The sequence below is a fragment of the Dissoconium aciculare genome (assembly GCF_010015565.1).
Source record: "Dissoconium aciculare CBS 342.82 unplaced genomic scaffold K489scaffold_7, whole genome shotgun sequence".
Taxonomy (NCBI): Eukaryota; Fungi; Ascomycota; class Dothideomycetes; order Mycosphaerellales; family Dissoconiaceae; genus Dissoconium; species Dissoconium aciculare.
In genome coordinates, this window is record NW_022984957.1 from 129,693 (window position 1) to 147,665 (window position 17,973).

At 54.5% G+C, this 17,973-nt stretch overlaps 5 protein-coding genes across 5 annotated transcripts; 2 read left to right on the forward strand and 3 right to left on the reverse strand.

Annotated features, from left to right (window-relative positions):
- Positions 1-140: 140 nt before the first annotated feature.
- On the reverse strand, positions 141-5,828 carry K489DRAFT_380681 (P-loop containing nucleoside triphosphate hydrolase protein). Its single transcript, XM_033604934.1, has one exon. It carries the CDS (start codon positions 5,725-5,727, stop codon positions 148-150), a length of 5,580 nt encoding a protein of 1,859 aa, XP_033458978.1. The 5' UTR covers positions 5,728-5,828; the 3' UTR covers positions 141-147.
- Positions 5,829-7,953: 2,125 nt separating this feature from the next.
- Positions 7,954-9,274, forward strand: K489DRAFT_370840 (uncharacterized protein; the record flags this gene model as incomplete). The annotated part of the gene is made up of 3 exons (XM_033603185.1): positions 7,954-8,148; positions 8,221-8,788; positions 8,853-9,274. 3 exons carry the CDS (start codon positions 7,954-7,956, stop codon positions 9,272-9,274), a joined length of 1,185 nt encoding a protein of 394 aa, XP_033458979.1.
- Positions 9,275-9,550: 276 nt separating this feature from the next.
- On the forward strand, positions 9,551-10,918 carry K489DRAFT_229024 (uncharacterized protein). Its single transcript, XM_033599795.1, has one exon. It carries the CDS (start codon positions 9,694-9,696, stop codon positions 10,810-10,812), a length of 1,119 nt encoding a protein of 372 aa, XP_033458980.1. The 5' UTR covers positions 9,551-9,693; the 3' UTR covers positions 10,813-10,918.
- A 95-nt stretch (positions 10,919-11,013) lies between these two features.
- K489DRAFT_388977 (T-complex protein 1) lies at positions 11,014-12,826 on the reverse strand (the record flags this gene model as incomplete). Its single annotated transcript, XM_033606460.1, has 2 exons — positions 11,014-12,700; positions 12,768-12,826. 2 exons carry the CDS (start codon positions 12,824-12,826, stop codon positions 11,014-11,016), a joined length of 1,746 nt encoding a protein of 581 aa, XP_033458981.1.
- Positions 12,827-13,230: 404 nt separating this feature from the next.
- K489DRAFT_380684 (uncharacterized protein) lies at positions 13,231-17,567 on the reverse strand. Its single transcript, XM_033604935.1, has one exon. It carries the CDS (start codon positions 17,442-17,444, stop codon positions 13,329-13,331), a length of 4,116 nt encoding a protein of 1,371 aa, XP_033458982.1. The 5' UTR covers positions 17,445-17,567; the 3' UTR covers positions 13,231-13,328.
- Between the last annotated feature and the right edge of the window lie 406 nt (positions 17,568-17,973).

Sequence of the window (17,973 nt, forward strand, 5' to 3'; positions counted from 1 at the left end):
ACACAGTAAATCCTGTCCCTACCCACCCCATATGCACCTCTTGCTTCTGCCCAGGGTCATTGCCATATCCCCCTTGAGTAAAACCCTAAGAACATCGTCACTGTCATTCGCCGTTTGTCTCGCAGGACTCCCTCCCCCCCCCCCCATCTAAGCCCACATGGCCTTGAACTTGACGGTGAACTCCTCATGAAGTCTCTTGAACGCCTTGAGCACCAGCTTCAATCCCTCACCGCCCTCTTCGTCCCACGCCGCATCGTGACCTTGCAACTCTGCGTCCTCGGCCGCTCCACCCAGCGCCTTCTGCGCCGTCGCGCGGACATCGCTGTCCAGGAGATCGTCCTCGAGGTCCTCCCAGCTGTCCGCGTTCTTGGCCTGTTTCTTCGTCGGGACGCGTCCGGTGGAGGCGGAAGTTTTGCCCGTGCGATCGGGGAACGCGACGCCCGAGTCCAGGCTGGCGGGGTCCGAGGTCAGCGAGGCGGTGTCCTCGTTGGCGGCGAACTTGTCGTCCTCGGCTTCCTCGTGGGCGTCCATGTTGCCCAGGACCTCGAGCATGTCCAGATCGGAGGCGTCGGTGAGTTTCATAAACGACATGAGGCTGGCGATGATGGTGGCGAGGATGAGGGAGAAGTCGTTGAGTTCGAACCAGATGTCCGCGCGCCGGACGCCGTTGGCTCGCTCGATGGTGTGCACGTCGCCGTGCTTGTAGAAATCGAGAAGCCAGGCGTTGAGCGGGACGGACATTTCCTCTGGGTACACGGACATGTGTGGGACGACGGCCTCTTCGAGGAAGACTCCGTCGCGGACGGTGCTGCACATGTCGTGGATGGAAGCGAAATCGTCGCCGGCGCCGGAGAGTGCAACGAAAGAGGAGCGCAGGCGTGTCGGAGGAAGGCTGCCTAGGCTGAGTTCTGTAGGCTGGCCAGTACCGCCGGCCTTCATTTTCGAAAATGGTAAGACGTCGTCAGCCTCGGTGATATTTTGCTCGACAAAGGTCTCGACGTAAGCTTTGTAGACTCGGAGTGTCTGTTTGTTGTGATCAATCAAGATCTTGGACGCGGCGGTAGGCATCGGCGGCAAGAAGACGATCGAGGATGAAGGCTTGATGACCATGTCGTTGCGGTGCTCCAGGTCCGCTTGACGCAGGACTCTTCGCTTGAACAGATGCGCCATGATAAGCATCAATGTCTCTAACGTGTTCTTCTCATTTCCATTGATTCCAGCACATAGCTCGTGGAAGTAGCCTTCCTTCAACAAAGCATGGAACGCAAACGAAGAATTCTCCGTAAAGTACAAATGGCTGACCAGGCCTGCGAAGTTCAAGGGTTGACCATCGTAGCCGAGAAGTTGCTGCTGGCGAAGATACTCGATCGAGAAGCGAAGGTGATGCATCGTTTGGTCCTTGAAGCTGGGTCCGCCCATGTACAGACGAGGCTGAGACAGTAGGGAGTTGATTGCGCTGATGGCATACTTGGACTGCTTCGAGTCGAACAAGAGCGAAAATAGTCGCAGGACCAAAGTCGTTGTGATCGGGAAATGCCCACTCAGATCAGGAAGGCGAGAGCTGATGAGCTTGCAAACCTTTTGACGTGAAATGCCCTGGAACACGACGTTTCCGAGCAGATCGAAACCACGACGACCAGCACGACCAGCGGCTTGACGGAAATTGAGTGCTGTCAAGAAGACGGAATCTCCAGAGAAGACAACAGTCTTACAGGGCATGTTGATACCTAGAGCCAGGGTTCCAGTGGCGATGATAACGCGCAGGAAGCCTTTGCGGAAGAGAATCTCAACAATCTGTCGATATTTGCGATTCATACCAGCGTGATGAACACCGATACCTCGTCCGAGAGCCTTGATCAAATACTCCGGAACATCTTTGAATCGGAGTTGGCGGACGTAGACCTCCAAGTCTGATCGCTGAGCCTTGGCTAAATCGGCGAAATGGTAGCCTTCGAGAGGGCCCTCGGGATCAAAAGACTCCCACTTGGTGTCATCGGAAGAGAATGCATCTCGCTGAAGATCGAGCTTGGAAGTACGGTCGGCATCGCCATCGTCGTCCTTGGATTTCGCAGCTTTGGCGGACTTCTTGCTGGTCTCTTTGGCCATCTTGGTCTTATTCTTCTCCTTGAGCTTCTTCCATTCCTCGAAGGCGACGAGAGTCTTTTGCCACTTGTCGCCCGTCTTTCTCTGCTTCAGTTCCGCTGCCTCGAGTTGTTCGAGGACCGATTTGCAGATCTTCTCGCACATGTGACGATCATAGTTGAAAAGAATGGCGGGTAGTGCGTCCTGCTCATGGAGACGGCACAACAAGGGGAGAGTGGAAGTGCTGAGGTCGTCTTCGCCGTCGCTAGAGGATGATTGTTGAGCCGAAGCATTACCGGCGAGTGCAGTAGAATACTTCTCCTCCGCTTTGGTGTCTCGGAAGCTCACCTCCAAGTCCTTGAGCAAGTTGGAGTAGGGAGAGTCGGCACTTTCCAGCCATGTACGGAGCAGCTTCTTCAACTCAGCTTCCCACTTCAAGATATCGACTTTGCGTGAAACCGGTGGTAGCGCTTTGGCTGGGTCGAGTGATGCGGCAACAGGATATTTCTCGGTTCGCACCTTGGTCATGGCCTGCCACAAGAGAAGACAGTCTCTGGGCTCGAGTGCAAGATCCTCTGGGATACCACGAGACTTGTCAACCAGGGCTGCAACAGGATGAATGTAGCGGAATCCCGGAAGACCTTCGAGTCCGAGACTACCGAACGCTGACTTTTCTGGGATACCTTGAAAGTCGAAAACCTTCGGCTTCACGTAGTAGTATTTGCGGAGGTCGGAGTAACGATGCGGGTGGCGCACACTGACCAGCTCCTTTCCGATCGATGCTTGCGTGGAGCTGAGCCATCCACTGAATTCGTCGGGATTGCCCACAGTGGCGGACAAAGCAACAATCGGGCACGGAGCCATGAGGAGAAGTTGCTCCCAGACTACACCATCTTCGGCGGAACCGATGGAGTGGATTTCATCGAAAATGATGCGTTTGACTCGGTTCGACCAGCTGTTGGCATGTGTGCCAGATAGTAGCAGGATCTGAAGAACGTGGGGCACAGTGACCAACACTTGACAGCCAGTGGGGTTGTTGATGCGGTAATCTCGAGTGTGGATCGCCCATACGGATTTACCTCCATATTTGAAGTTCTTTGTGAAGCGAGCTTGCACCTCAGCCGCGATCTGGTTCACCAAAGCCTTGGTCGGTGCGACGAACACAAGGACACCATCATCATCCGCTTCAAGAACCTTTTGCATCGCGTAGAACGAAATGAAAGTTTTACCGGCACTGGTGGGTGCCACCACGAATACGCTCTTGTCAGCATCGATACTATCCAGGACTTGTCTTTGCCAGCCATCAGGCTTGAAATCAACTCTGTGATCGGGCTTGGAGTCGAAGCTACGCTCGAGATACGGACCACACTCTAGAAGCTGGAAGTCTTTTGATGGCAGTCCAATTGACAAGTCCTTCACAGTCGTCGGGAGGGCAAAGGTGAACGCGAGCTTGCGATCTACAGGAGCTTCTGCTGCTTCAGGAACGGGCGGCAGTCCGAGGGTCTTGACTGTGAGGTCAATGCATCTTGTAATAGATTTCTGTAAAGGGGGCTGTTGACCGATGCTGCGCAAGTGACTCCATGTTAGAGCTGTCACTTGCAGTCGCCGCTGCTTTTGCTCTTTCTCTGCGCACACATTGATCCAGTATTGGACAAGACAGCTGACCATGTACAGTTCAACTTCCGCGCCCACGACAGCCCGCCACGCATCCTGAATGGTGGTCAGGTATGCCTTGGCTTTGGCATATCGCGATCTTGGGTCTCTGTCGGCCTCGAAACCACGGCAGACAACTTGCCAGGCGCCGACGATCTTGTCGCTTGCAGATTCGTCCTTCTTGGCTTTGGTGGCGGCGATCTCTTTCAGCATCGCTTGCTTGCCAGCATTCTTTTGCGCGGTCTTACCACCGCCACCCTTCTTCTGTCCAGGCTTAGCCTTACTAGCATTGGCATCTGAAGCATCTGAGTCGACTGGCGTCGCGTTGGAGGATTTGCTAGGTGCAGTCGATCGCGTCTCGCCAACGATGATGGTTTCTGGGGAGAGACTTTTACCGACCGCGTTCGTAAGACTTGCAGCGTAAGTACGCATTTCAGCCATAAAAAGCTGGTTTCGTTTCGCTTCCTTCTTAGCCTTCCTCTCATCGGCAGGCGTCACGGGCCCTTTGACGATGATCGGCTTCTTGGCGTTGTGCCAGTGTGTCACTTCGCGGAAGATCTTGCGGGATGATATGCTTTGTTCACCCGCAGCATCGTTATCGAGCTTGATACGCACAGACTCAAGATGTTTATCTAGAATACTGTTGGAAAAAGGTAGCACAACAACACGTTGCTCATCTGAGGAGGCTTCGACGTTCTCAGGATTGTGCCCTTTTCCTTCAGAGGCCTCGGCCAATGAAGCAGCTAAGTCGACGCCAGTTAAAATTTTGACTGCATTGGCCAGAGCATTGAGAGTTTCCTGCACAGACGCATCCACCTGGTTGATGTGTGTACAAGTCTGGAGGAAGAGCCGACCATCAACGAAGTCGATGACATCGCACTTTCTAGCTCCAGCTGGCGAGAAAGCCTCGTCGAGGATTTGTCCTGCTGTCAAAGTGATGATATTCAAGAAGCCGCTTGCGCTAGCATCTTGGACGGGAGCATCAAACCTTCGAGCCGAGAGTGGGACATGTGTAAGTAGTGCCTGATGCAATAGGAATTTGGCGGAGAACTTTTGCCATGGCCCCTCGGATTTCTTCTCTTGGAAATGGCGGACAATGTGAGCAATTGTGAGAGTGCCCAAGATGTGACGTTCAGTCAACGAGTCGCCTTTCAGCTTCTGCAAGTCGGCGATAATGTCGTCCGAATCAATGTTTGATTCATCTTCTTCGACATCCTCGCCCTCTTCGAAGTTCAGGCTTTGGAATGCCGCTCGATTACGAATTTCTTGGACCGTTGTCATGACTTTTGTATCTCGCAATTCTATTCCGTTGATCAAAGAGACATTGAAACCCTGGTCGATGAAAAATAAGATCATCTCTCGTAGTGAGAGTTGCTGCTTGCGAGCATTTTCATTATCCGAATCCTCCGCAGTGGTGGCGGATCCACTATCCTCCGCTAGGGCACCATCGTGAGCCATTACGAAGTAGGGGCTGGTATCTTGGAGATATCCCCGGAACTCTGCTGAGCGCCATGACGGGAAGCGGTGGATTGCGATTTCAGGGTGAACTGCAGGCAAGTTGATAGAGAGGTGACGAATGATGGCCGCTCGAGCCAGAAGATACTTTGGAGCATCGGGAGTTTTGGCGGATGGTGGGATACACAATTTCTTGTTGCTATCAAAGAAGACTATCTTGAAGATACATTTTCGCTGCACGAGACTGTGCAGGAAATGCTCGACATTGTATGCCGCATGGAGCAACTGGCATCCCGAGCCAAAGTCCAACAGCTCATCGGTGAAGCAGTCAAGAAGGATGGAGTCGCCGTCGATGAGGAAGGTCTCGCTGCCAGCGTAGTCTCCTACCAGGTCGACCCGCCTCGAGATCAATTTACGGTATGTGGATAAGATCAGTGACGAAGGCTCATAGTCAGCGTCATCCGAATCTGATGAGTACTGCGTGTTGTCGCTGTCTTCTGCGGCATCCTCCGTGATCTTGGGTTGAGTAGCAGCCATTCAAAGATTGGCGACAGCGAGGTGATATCGTCGTCGTCGTTTGCGATGTTGTGTGATTTCTCAGGGCGTTGTTGTAATGTATACTGTACCGTTCGATGCGTAGATGGGGTTAAGCTCTGCCCGTGGAAGCTTGTGAGGATATACTTTTATTTGTGTGTGCGGGCACAACATTCGTGCTATACGCGGGGCCGCACCGCCCACCACGCCGCCTCCGCCTCCGCCTCCGCCGCCGTCGCTGCTTCTGTTCCACTGTTTCACTGTTCGCAAATGGCCAGTCACTCTTGCAGGCGAACTACAAACACACGCCTGGTAATCCGAGTCACAGGTCGCTGCAAACAATTGGCAAGTAGCCGATCACTGTGGCACATCAGATCAGACAGACTACACCTGGGTAGGTATCAATGATTCTACTTGTTCGCATGCTACATGTCTATGGGAGCTACGATCTCGCACTCCTACAGTACTGCATACACAGGTATCTGCAAACTAATGATCCGTGTGAAGGTCACCTTCGCGAGGGAGGCAATATGTGGAGACACTCGATCTCTCATTACCCATGTATTGGCCAAACCACCTGGGCAAACCTCGATATCGTCTCCAGAGAGAGTTGTGCCTCTTTCAACCGCCTCGCTCCGTCACGTGACGATTGGGGGCATGCTAGCACGCGTAGTGAAAGAAGTACAGTACTGTAGTGACAAGTCCCGCCTCGCCTGTATTTGGCCGATTGCAGGTGCCTTCTGACACAGGAGTTTTATTCGTGAAATGGGACAAAAGCGTACTATCATACGCCGCAACGGTGAAATTATTGTGCCTCACAAACCACCTGAGCAGGCGAGATCGATAAGTCATCAACTAGTGCTGATGGTTGCGGCTATTCAAGCACGCCCGCGGTTTCATATAGACAACTCCACGACATCGTCCTCTCCTCGGAACTGGTACAGGATACAGCACGATGACTGAATGACATGCGTGCGTCTGCAAAGGGAATTGCTGTGGCAGATGCACAACTGGGTCCATGGTCAGCCTAAGCGATACAATGCAGCAACAATGAATGATAATAATGCATGAAATGGTACCGTTTCAACACACACCTGGGCATGGATCATCACGATCCGAAGGACTAAAGCACGCCACGACGACGGGGAGTAATACTGTAAGCCAAACACTGGGATCCATGTCGTTCATTGGTCATTTCGGGACTCGTCCGAAGCCCTCGCAGCCTCGCTGCGTCTCTACCCCGCAAAGGGCCAACAAATCCAACGTTTTGGTCCGCCGAAACCGATCAGCAAACGCTGGAGATGTTGGACTGCGACCGCGTGCGATCTGCGTTTTGGTGATCCACCGGCGACGGCAGCCTGCGAAATCCACAGTGCTCGGACAGAAGAAAGATGCATGTATGTCTTATTGAACGCGGCCATCGAGAACGAGACATGCTTGTACCGTACAGAGATTTCCCCAGCACGGATCCGGGAACCTGCAGAGACCGGATTTGGCCCGCCACCTCGACCATTCTGACTGTCTAATAATATTAAAATGCAACATAAATCCTACGCGAGCGCCTAGGCAAACTCTATCTCCCTTGTCCCCGGGGGATCCGCGCGACGAGGCCCACGACAAAAGGGCCAAGCAAGGCATAGGCTAAAATGATGGAATCCCTCAAACGGGCCAACAACATCCAACTTCCAACACTTGCGAGCTGCTCTACTCACTTCGGCATCAACATCGTGACATCTCACTCGGTGACAGGCACAGCCGACGCATGAACGGCAAACCCGATGCCGATTACTTGAGTGACCTCACGCTGTGACACCGCCAGCACGACTGAACAGGCGGCGCAACACACAAAGACTCGCCTCCACGCCGCTGAGGCGAACACCAATTTCCCAAGGAATTCCCTGGCCATCTCTCTCAATTCTGTGTCGCATCACGCATGAGCGAAAACGTTTCTATTCGCGCAGCCATCGGACAATTTTTACACTGGCCTTGTGTTCTGCGACATTCTCCGACGTCCTCAAAATAGTTCGCTCCAGAATCTTGCGACACAAAAGTTGAAGGCCTCGCTTATTCCTTGGATCGCACGACGCCATTCCGCAGTGGAGTCCCCGCAACGCGCTTTCTTGCTTGAAGTCAAAGACGATTTATTGGTCAAGTTCCCCGACAAAGCAGTCTCATAGGTCTGCATGTCTTCACCCTCGACCCGTTTGATACCACCACTGGCTTACCACGATGCCGGGCAATTTGGTCCACGTCTCGCCAGAGGACGTGGCCAAATGGCCGCCACCAAACTATGACCATCCACAGACCCGGGATTGGATGCCGATATTCGTCGGCATTTGGTACGGCTTTGCCACCTTCATGTCGGGTGTGCGGTTATGGCTGCGCGCCTACAAGAAGCAGGCGGGAGGTCTCGGATTAGATGATGTACGATTTCTCTGCGTGACTGCTTGATGCTGATCGTTTTTGCGATTGCGAAACTAACAACCATTTGCTCAGCTCCTTCTCTTCGTCGCCTGGATCGGTTCCACGGCCGTCGCAGTCACGGCGATTCTCAGTACAGAAGTGTACATGGTCAACCGACACATGTGGGATATCCCACCCGGCACCTACGAAAGCATCGCCAAAGTCGTCTGGGGCGCCGAGATGGCATTTCTCATCACAAGCTGTTCCATCAAAGTTTCCGTTCTTCTCTTCTACCGTCGCCTCGTCAATGGTCTTTGCGCCCGTTACTGGGTCTGGGCCCTCGTTGCCACGATCATTTTCACCGTTGCCTATACAGCGGCTTTCATTCTTGCACTCTTCTTCAATTGTACGCCAACAGAAGCCTACTGGCGTTCCTTCAACCCGACTTACACCGAGCCATATCATTGCGCCAACACTACCATCATCAACATTCTGGCTGGCGTGTTCGCCGCCACCAGCGATCTCTGCGCTGTTCTTTTACCAATGATCATAACATGGAATTTCACCATGTCGCGCAAGCAGAAAATAGCTCTGAATTGCATCTACTGCTTGGGTTTCCTTGTCGTGGCGGCCAGTGGGGCACGAACGTATCATCTGTGGGGTGAGTTGCGAATACCTAGCCCTTGGGCAAAGATCATCGGAATATGCTGACATTTTCATCGCAGAGGTTGGCCATGAGTCAGATGTCACCACGTACATCTATAACTCCTATGTCTGGGCGATACTCGAATTGAACCTCGCCATCATCTGTGCGTCAGCACCAGCGCTTCGATCACTACTGCGCGACCACCTCGACACGCCTATGAAACGGTACCGCAATGCAGAGTACAGGCCTGCAGAAACTCGAAGCTATTCCAATACCAGCAAACAGGTCCTGGTCGATCGACGCACCGATCGACTGCCCAGCGACTTTTCTGGCTATCAGGACTCCTCGTTGCGACATGGCTCACAATCCGAGGTGGAAGACGGTTCTTATCGCTCAATGGAGAATTGCCATCTCGTCCGCACGCCGTCGTATCCAGATGGCGAGGCATACGGAATGCAGACCATGGGCTCGCCTGGTCGCGGGCGACGCGGGAGTGATTGATCGAGATCACTTCGCGTGGGAGCCTCTGAGGCGGTGCTTGCTGGCGAGCACCATTTCATTCGGAACGAACAAAGATCCATGATCGCCCATCCATTGGAGAGATGGAGGCGGATCGGCGTCACGAAGTCATGAGCGAATTCACGCAGCGTCACGATGTAGCATTAGTGTTCAACTAGATACCCCCAAGAGCGTTTTCGAGAATGATATCACCAAGCAGTTCCATTGTGTTCAACAAGAGTTTTTTTCCATCAGAATCCTTAAAGTGTTATCTAAATTCCTCGTCGTTTGTCGTACCGAATGAGCATTTCCATGGGGGGAAAAAGCTTGGACCACACAAGCGCGTCTTCCTCTCTCTCGCGCGCGACCCACGTCATAATCCTCCAATCTTCAATTCTTCCGGGAATGCCTCATCGATTTCAATGGCGAGCCTTCTGCGACGGCCTCCGTCGATACGCCCGTCATATTGGTCCGCTATTCTGAGATCACCAAGATCTCCATGTCGGCACTCCAGCTCCGCCGCCGATGCGTCAGAAACACCACCGCCGGTGACCATCTCCTCCTCCGCCGCCGCCGATGCATCAACGACATCACCGCCGTCCGCCAGACCCGACTCTTCAAAATTCCACGTCGAACTCGACCCCCGCACAACAGCCCCTCCTGATTTCACGCTGAGGTCCTCGACCCTCAACACCTACAAGGTCGCGCTGGCGCCGACGGCGGAGAACCTCAAATCGGCGTCGCGGTACTTCACGCAGCGGGCGCCGACGCTGCTCTACCGCGCGCAGAACTACCGAGACGTGCCGAGCGAGAGCCCGTTCCCGGAGGTGGCGTTCCTGGGGCGGTCCAACGTCGGCAAGAGCTCCCTCTTCAACACCTTGCTCTGCACCTCGCCGACCGCCGCCCACCGGGCGCAGCACGCCAAGGTGTCGAAGAAGGCCGGCAAGACCAAGATGCTGATCGGCTACGGCATCGGCGGGCAGGGCCAGGTCGGCGCGGACCCCAGCGCGCGGCCGGAGAGCGGGACGCAGCGGAACGAGCGGGCCTGGACGCGGATGGGCCGCGGCGGGCTGGTGATGGTGGACATGCCCGGGTACGGGATGGCGAGCCGGGCGGAGTGGGGCCGCACGGCGATGGAGTTCCTCCGGGGCAGGAAGCAGCTGCGGAGGATCTTCGTGCTCGTGGACTGCAGCCATCGGATCAAGCAGAAGGACGTGGCGATCCTGCGGCTGCTGACGGAGGAGAACCTGCCCGTGACCCTGGTGTTGAGCAAGGTGGACAAGATCCTCTCGCCGGGGAAGAAGGCCGTCGGGGAGGAGTCGGTGGGGAGGAGGCTGCAGAAGCTGCAGGAGGTGAAGGGGTTGATGGTGCAGATGTTGGCGGACGAGGGGATCGTGAAGAGGGCGGGGAAGAAAGGTGATATGTTCTCGTTGGATCTGTTGTGTGTTAGTGCGGAGAAGAATTTGAATGGGAGGGCGATCGGGATCGATGAGTTGCGGTGGTCGATTATGGGCGCTTGTGGAATCGAGGTGGATGGATAAGCGGACAAGCGTTCATCTACATGGAAGAGCGGGATCAAGACGATCATTATGTGATCGAGGAACGCGCAACGGAGACAGGAGAAGCGACACGGCACGAAGGAGCTCATTGCATTCGTCATACGTCCATCTATGGCCCTCAAACTCCTCCGACATGTTGGTCCACTCGAGAAGCGAGGAATCCTCCCACTACGAATTCGTTCATCAATCATCCTCATCCCAGTTGGGATTCGGCCCAGGCGGCTTCGGACCACCCGCTTGTCTCGCCACAATGATCTGGTCCACACTGAGAACCGTTCTCGCAGCCTCCGTCGCCAGCTTGATCGCCCAAAATTTGGTGACCAAGAGATCGAGGATACCTTCCTCCTCGGCATCGATAACGCCAGTGCCAGAGGAGTTGTCGAGGTCGACTCCAAAGCAGGGGACTTCCTCATCGTCTTCGTCATCGTCCTCGTTCTTGGCGGCGGCGGGGGCGGCAGGTTCGGCGTCTTTGGATTTGGAGGATTTGGTGGCGGGCTTGGGTCGGCTCGCGTTGTGGTGCGCGGTGTAGAGTCTCGCGAGGACTTCGGTGGCGTCGAGACCCGCGCTCTCGGCGAGCGTACGCGGGATGACCTCGAAGGCCTCGGCGAATTTCTGGATGGCGTACTGGTCGAAGCCTGGAGTACGCTCAGCCAGGGCGGTGATTCTCTGTGCGAGCTGCAGCTCCGTGGCGCCAGCCCCCGGGACGAGACGTGGGTCGCGGGTGATGGCTTTGACGACGTTGACGCCGTCATCGACTGCGCGCTCAACATCATCGAGGTGATTTTGAGTGGCGCCGCGAAGGACAATGGTCGCGGTACGGGTCTGGTCGTTTTCTTGTCGGAAGACAGTCACACGGTCGCCGCCGATCTCGAGAGTCTCCACGATATCGATGTTGCCCATCTCCTCGGGCATCGGTGCGCCAAGACGAGCGAGAGGAGTGGCGCCGACAACCCTGCATAGCCGTCGAAGCTCGAATTTAGAAAGAACCTTGATAACCAGAATTCCCGCACGGTTGAGGTAGTGCATCGCAAGCTCGCCGACGGTGGTACCAGCCACAACCACGCGAATGCCAGAGTCGTGTAGTTCCTTAACAATGTTCTCCATCTGTGTCTCCTCGCCCTTGGTGAAGTTGAAGAGCTCTTTTCCGCTCTTCAACAGCACCGTTCCCTTGGTCTCGGTCTGTGAGATATCGATCGGGCAACTGAAAACTCCCACCTTGGCTTTCGTCGCCTTTTTTGTAGTTCCCTCCGGTTCTCGTCCGAAGACCATTCCTCGTACCACTCTCGACTGCTCGATCGAACCACCCATGATCTTGACCACTCGGATATTGTCCACGTTGAAATTCGCAGGGTTCTTCGGCAGCACGGCGAGGACCGCCTCGGCCACCATCCTCGACAGACCGTCCTCAGAACCGGACTGTTTCGCCGCAATGACCGTTCGTAAAGCCTTGGCCAGCTCGGCCGACGATCTGATATCCTCAACACGATCCACCTCCAGCTCCTCCAGCTCCTTGAGCGCAAAGTCTCCCGCGCGCTCAAAGCCCTGTACGATATCGCTCGTCTTGAGGCCCATTCGGATCAACTCTTCTGCCTTCTTCAACAGCTCGCCGGCGAAGACGATGACCATGTTGGTGGCATCGCCCATCTCCGCCTCTTGTTGCTGCGAAGCCATGACGAGGAGCTTGGCGGCAGGGTGGACGACGTCCAGTTCGCGGAGGATCGTGGCGGCGTCGTTGGTGAGGATCATCTTTTGCAGGTGGTTGATGACGATTTTGTTGCGTCCGTAGGGTCCGAGGGAGGTCTGCACTGTTGACGCGATGGTTCTGCAGGCGTCGATGTTGCGAATGACGGCGCCATCTTCGGCGTCATAGCTGAGGATCTTGTGGTCAGTCCAAAGAGCTCCTATTCCTCATGGTATCTGCGTGAGGTAAAACTCACTTTTGGTAGCCAGGCTTGAACAACCCAGAGTTGGGCGCATTCGGTATTGAGAGCGACATGCCGGTCGATATGAGATGAAGCGCGAAGTCCGCTGGTCGATTTGAAGGCTCTTAGTCAGAGACACCAGCACAGGTATTGCTCCAGGTCGTATATGCTTGGAGCTTGATTTTGTTCGATCTGCAAGTAGATGCAGATGTTGAGTTATTGGCGGTGATGTAGTAATAACCTGCCTAAGGCGCACGAGTAGGAAATTTTGGCGGAGCAAGTTCTCGAAATCCAGGGACCCGCAGCTCCACCACCACCACCGCCGAAGAGAACTCGCGTGCCCTTATCGCGTGTATGTATTTCACCCCACCAAAAAATAATGTAATACATAGCAGGAGAGCATTGATTTTCCCCCTTTCTTTATATCCACACCTGTTCATAACAAAAGGAACAAAGAAGAAGTATCGATCATGATAATGCATAATTTACTGTAGCATAGAAATATACATAAAAATCTTTACACACAAACAATCTACAGTGTAATGGTATCAATGAATTCAGAAAGAAAAAAAGAGGTCATCCCGTAGCAGCCATCACAGCCGGACGCAGAGGAACATCGAGCTGCCACTCCTGCCGATCGTTCTCATAAACTCTGCTCATCTTGTCTTTCCCCGTCCAAGGCTCTCTCGTCGATTCGTAAGAAGCGGCAGCAGAAGCAGTAGTGCCCACTTCTGTACTCGGGGCACCATTTTCCTCAAGGGACTGCCTCCTCGCTGATGACTTCTTCTTCTTCCCGATCGTAGTCGTGGTCAGAGGGGTTTCAGACTGCAGCTGCTTCTTCCGACAATCCGACAAGACATACAACAGATCCTTCATATGCCTGCCGCTCTCCATTTTCTGCTGGATGCGGCGTTCCGAGAGGGCAAGTCTCGCCCGGTGGACTTGCTTCGCCAGGGCGAGTCCATAAATATGTGAGGAACGGAGGAGCATTCGGGCTTGGTTGCGCAGGGTGTTGAGGCAGGCGATGTCGACGCGGAGGTTGTTGTCTAAGATGTAGTCGACTGTCCAGTGAATGCCTCTGGTGTGGTTGAGGGCAATCAGGCCCTTGAGGTAGACTGTTAGGGAAGCGAGATCGATGGTAGATTCGGGGGAGGTAGGGGAGGGTGTCTTGGGGAGGAGGGTAGTCTTGGGAATTAGTGGGGCCTTTTTGGAGAGGTCAGAGGGCTCGTCGGAGGCAAGATGGGTTCCCGTGATATCGGGAGAGGGGCCTGGGAAGAGGTCCCTGAGAAGGCGGAGGCCATCCAAGGCGCAGTGGTTGTTGATGAGAAGATTGGCGGCGTGAACCCCAACATGCTTTTTGAGTTTGACGCCGTTGTCTTCATTGGTGCGGTAATAGTCGACGATTTTCCTCCGGAATTTATCCGCATACCTTCTGTCCTCGCTGGAGAAATTGCTCATTTCGCGGAGGAGCAAAGGGCCCTGGGCAGACGCGGTGTTCATGCCAGCGAATCTGGCTTCTGACACTATTTTTTTGGCTGCCGCTTCACGATCAGCGTCGGTTTCCTCGGGGGTATTTGCATCGCGTTCCGCTTCGCCGGTCGCCATAGGTTCTAGGAAGCATGCCTCGACTGCAATCTCAAGAGCTCTCGACGACGCTGGCATACCACCGGGCCCCAATGATGATCGATACAATTCCAGGACATGGTTGCGATCGCGTCGTGACAAACCAAGAAGCATCTCGCTTTCTAATTTTCGAGGTCGAACGGGTAAATCATCCGACAAAGACCACGGCCGTCGGTCGCGAATGTGGCGTAGTTCTACGCCGTGTCCATCATCCGACTGCTCTTCATGCAAGTCGTCAAAACGGACTGAAGTGTTCTGACGGCTATCGTCGAAGACTTCCAGTCCTGAAACAGCGTGCTCGTCTCCCAGGTCATCATCTTCGTCCAGCGCCGCATCAGCTTCGTCCATTGCCGCATCGAGCTGATTAGCCGTCATATGTTCTTCTTCGGGCACTACGTCATTTCCAAAGATCGAGACTCGCACAAGCTGAGAAGCTTTGCGAGCCGCCTGTCTCTGCTCGTCCACCTTCATCCTCTTCAAGGTTTGGTCATGCATGATTATTTCTATCGAGCTGGACGGCTCCGGAAAGACGCCTCCTGCACTTCTCACACGGCGATAATTCTCCGCCACCAACCGCAGCAAAGTCGGCATATTCTTCGGATTGCCGGAATTGTGCCTCATGTCATATGCGATGCTGTCGGTAACGACATCCATGAAGGTCTGGTGATCACGATAGCCGGTTCGATGGATGAAGTTGTAACACTGCGCCATGAAGTAAGTATGAGGTAGACGGTGTTTGAGGAAGAAATGTGTGAGTAGATTCGCCACGCTGCGCTCGTTCAAGTCAGCTTCGCCGTTAAGGGAAGAGGCGTGGGAAAGCCATTCGGGAATGAACTGGATCTGGCGGTTCTCGACGAAAGACTCGAGGACAATGTCAGTGAGGCGCTGGGTGATGGGGATTTTGAGCTGTGCGGTGATGAGGGTGGCAAATTGCCAGATGTCGTCGGCGGAATGGTCAAGAGTGTAGAGGTGGAGGGCCTTTTCGAAATTGCGGAGGTTGTAGGCATCTTGGGCGAGATCGGTCCTGTCAGATAAGACTTTGATCAATTCGTCGAATTGCTTCCAGGCACGCTTTTTGGCCAGGACTGGGAGAACGGCACAGAGGAGGTGCGTGGTCTCCTGCCCGCGCCCGCTGACGACGGCAAGTAACTGCAGCGCCTGCTCGACCTGACCAGCCTCGGACATGACCTCGATCAGAGCGATTTCGAGGGACTGCATACTTTCCGAACTGAAGTCTTGCTCACTGGCCCGGCCATGGGCGTCCTTGAATAAATCTTTGACCGCCTGGAGATCACGCGTCGTGCGCCAATCACGCTTGATTCTTCTTGCCACTCGTTTGCCGATGATGTCGTGTGAAAGTCCTGTCTTGAAGATATTGTCCAGAGCGACCGAACTGTCGGTGGTGAGGTCATCGATATCGGCATTGGCCGATACGAGGATTGCACGCGCATTCACGCTCAATTGCGGCATGAGCAGCGCAAGAAAAGCTTGATCGTCCTGCAATTTCTCGAAATGTACTCGAAGCAGCCGAACCAACCCCTTTCTCCCGCACGTAATTATCAACTTCTCATAGTCCGCTAGCAGCTCGGGGGTGATATCTTCAGGCGTTCGTCGCTGTAGGAGGATTGTGCTGCAATACACGAATCTGCGCTGGTTCATACTGGAATCGAAGAGGAGTCTCAGGAGATGCGTCGGCTTGCTGCTGCTGTACGCTTCCCACGCATCCAATAGGCTCATCGCCTCCGCATATCGCTTCGCCTTCGCGAATTTCTTGACCACAAGATCGACGGATTTCAACGACGAGGCCACCGGGGCATCTTCCCAGGTGACGTGAAGATACTTCTCCACGAGCGCAGACCTCTCGCCCTCCGCATGGATGATGCGTTTCGCTTCAACCATCGCCAGCCCGAGTTCGAGTTGTAGATTCGGTGGCATTCGTGAGATCCTGCCCGTTTCAAAAATCTCATCTAGGAAATCCAACACCCCTTCCTCCTCATCGGCTTGTCCGATTTGGCCGTGGATGTATGAAACAAGCGTGCGGCATAGTTCATCCGGATGGAAGACCTGCACCTTGCCTGTTGCGAATCTCCATAAAATCAACGAACGCGCCTGTGCCAGTGTCCCGTGGTGCAGCACGCCTTTCAGAAGCGCGTCGGCGGTCTCGACGTATTTCTCCGTCTGGCGATCCACTGTCGGCAGAGTCCGGAAGAACTCCTCCAGCTCCGTCTCTAGATCTGCGTGCTGGCCGACAGCTTGCGGCCCAGTGCGCAAGCTGGGGTCCGTCCCATGCTTGAACACCATAGGCCGTCGTTCGAAAGCGCGCGTCTGTGATCGCAGCATATTTCGCAGAAAAATGTTCGCCGAATGAGGCCTGAACCCCCAGAAGATTGTATCCGACGCTCTCTCGTATCCATTCACGGGCTTCTGCGTCGGCTCCTTCACTCTCTTGTTTCGATTTCCGGACTTCCGCGTCCCCTTCCCCGACTCGACATCATCGACGAACCACGAAGGACGTTTCGCATCCTCGGCAGCTGAACCAGCATTTTCCCGCGAATCGCCCGCCTGTCTCACCTCCCTCCCGATCCAGAAATTTGACCTCTCGGCCGACCTCCTCTGCCTGCCCTGACGAATCGGCAGACTCCTCGACGGCCTCCTCTTGCCGTCCTCCAATTGCTCATACGCCCTCTCCACATGCGAAGGCAGATCCTCGTCCTTCGCCGATCGTGCCAAGACCTGCGTGCCGGCACCAGCGGCCGCAGGATGACTCGTCGAGAAAGACCTCCTCCGGGTCCTGTTCATCTGCGCCGTGCCGTCTCCTCCGCCTCGGCCGGGCAATCCTTCCGCTGGGGAGGAATTGTCGACATGGCGCGGGCTCTCCCTGAGTCTCTGGGCGTTGTCCGCGATTTTCGCGACGATGGCGGTCCGGCGGCGTCGTTCTTCGGCGCAGAGCGCGGCGATGCCCAGCGCTGTGCCGGAGGAGATGTAGGCGAGTTGATAGAGGGCGCGGAGGGCGGCCTTGGACGGGACGGGAGTTGGGCGGTGGGTGGCAGATGGGGACGGTGGGAACATTATTGGGCTGTCATGATGGGATGCTGAATTCTCGAGGGAGGTGCGGTCGGGTTGGTGTGGTTGTCGGTGGTGGAATGGTCTCAATGCAGGTGGCGGTCGATTGTAGGTGTCTGTGGACTGTCAAAAGTTCGGCGTAGGGCTTGCGGAATTTGATGAGCGAGGGTCATTGAATTCCTCGGAGACAAAAGCTGGAGGACCACATGAAACGGATGTAGGGCGTTAGCACGTGATACTTTGGATATCATGAGACACGAGACGATGCCATTGTCATTTTGATAGTCATAATAAACATTGACATTGCAATTTGCTATGCTGAAACTGAACAGTCGAAAATGAAATAAAGATAGCACCGATTGGTGGTTTGGTGATATTACATGACCCAACTCCCATGGCCCGAACTTTTTTGATACAGCAACATTCAAATTATTATCATCATTATCCAGATTCACCACAGATCCTTCCCTGCAAACCCATAACCACCCCAATCAGAAGTAAATGATGCCTCAAAATTCCCCAACAATGCTCATTT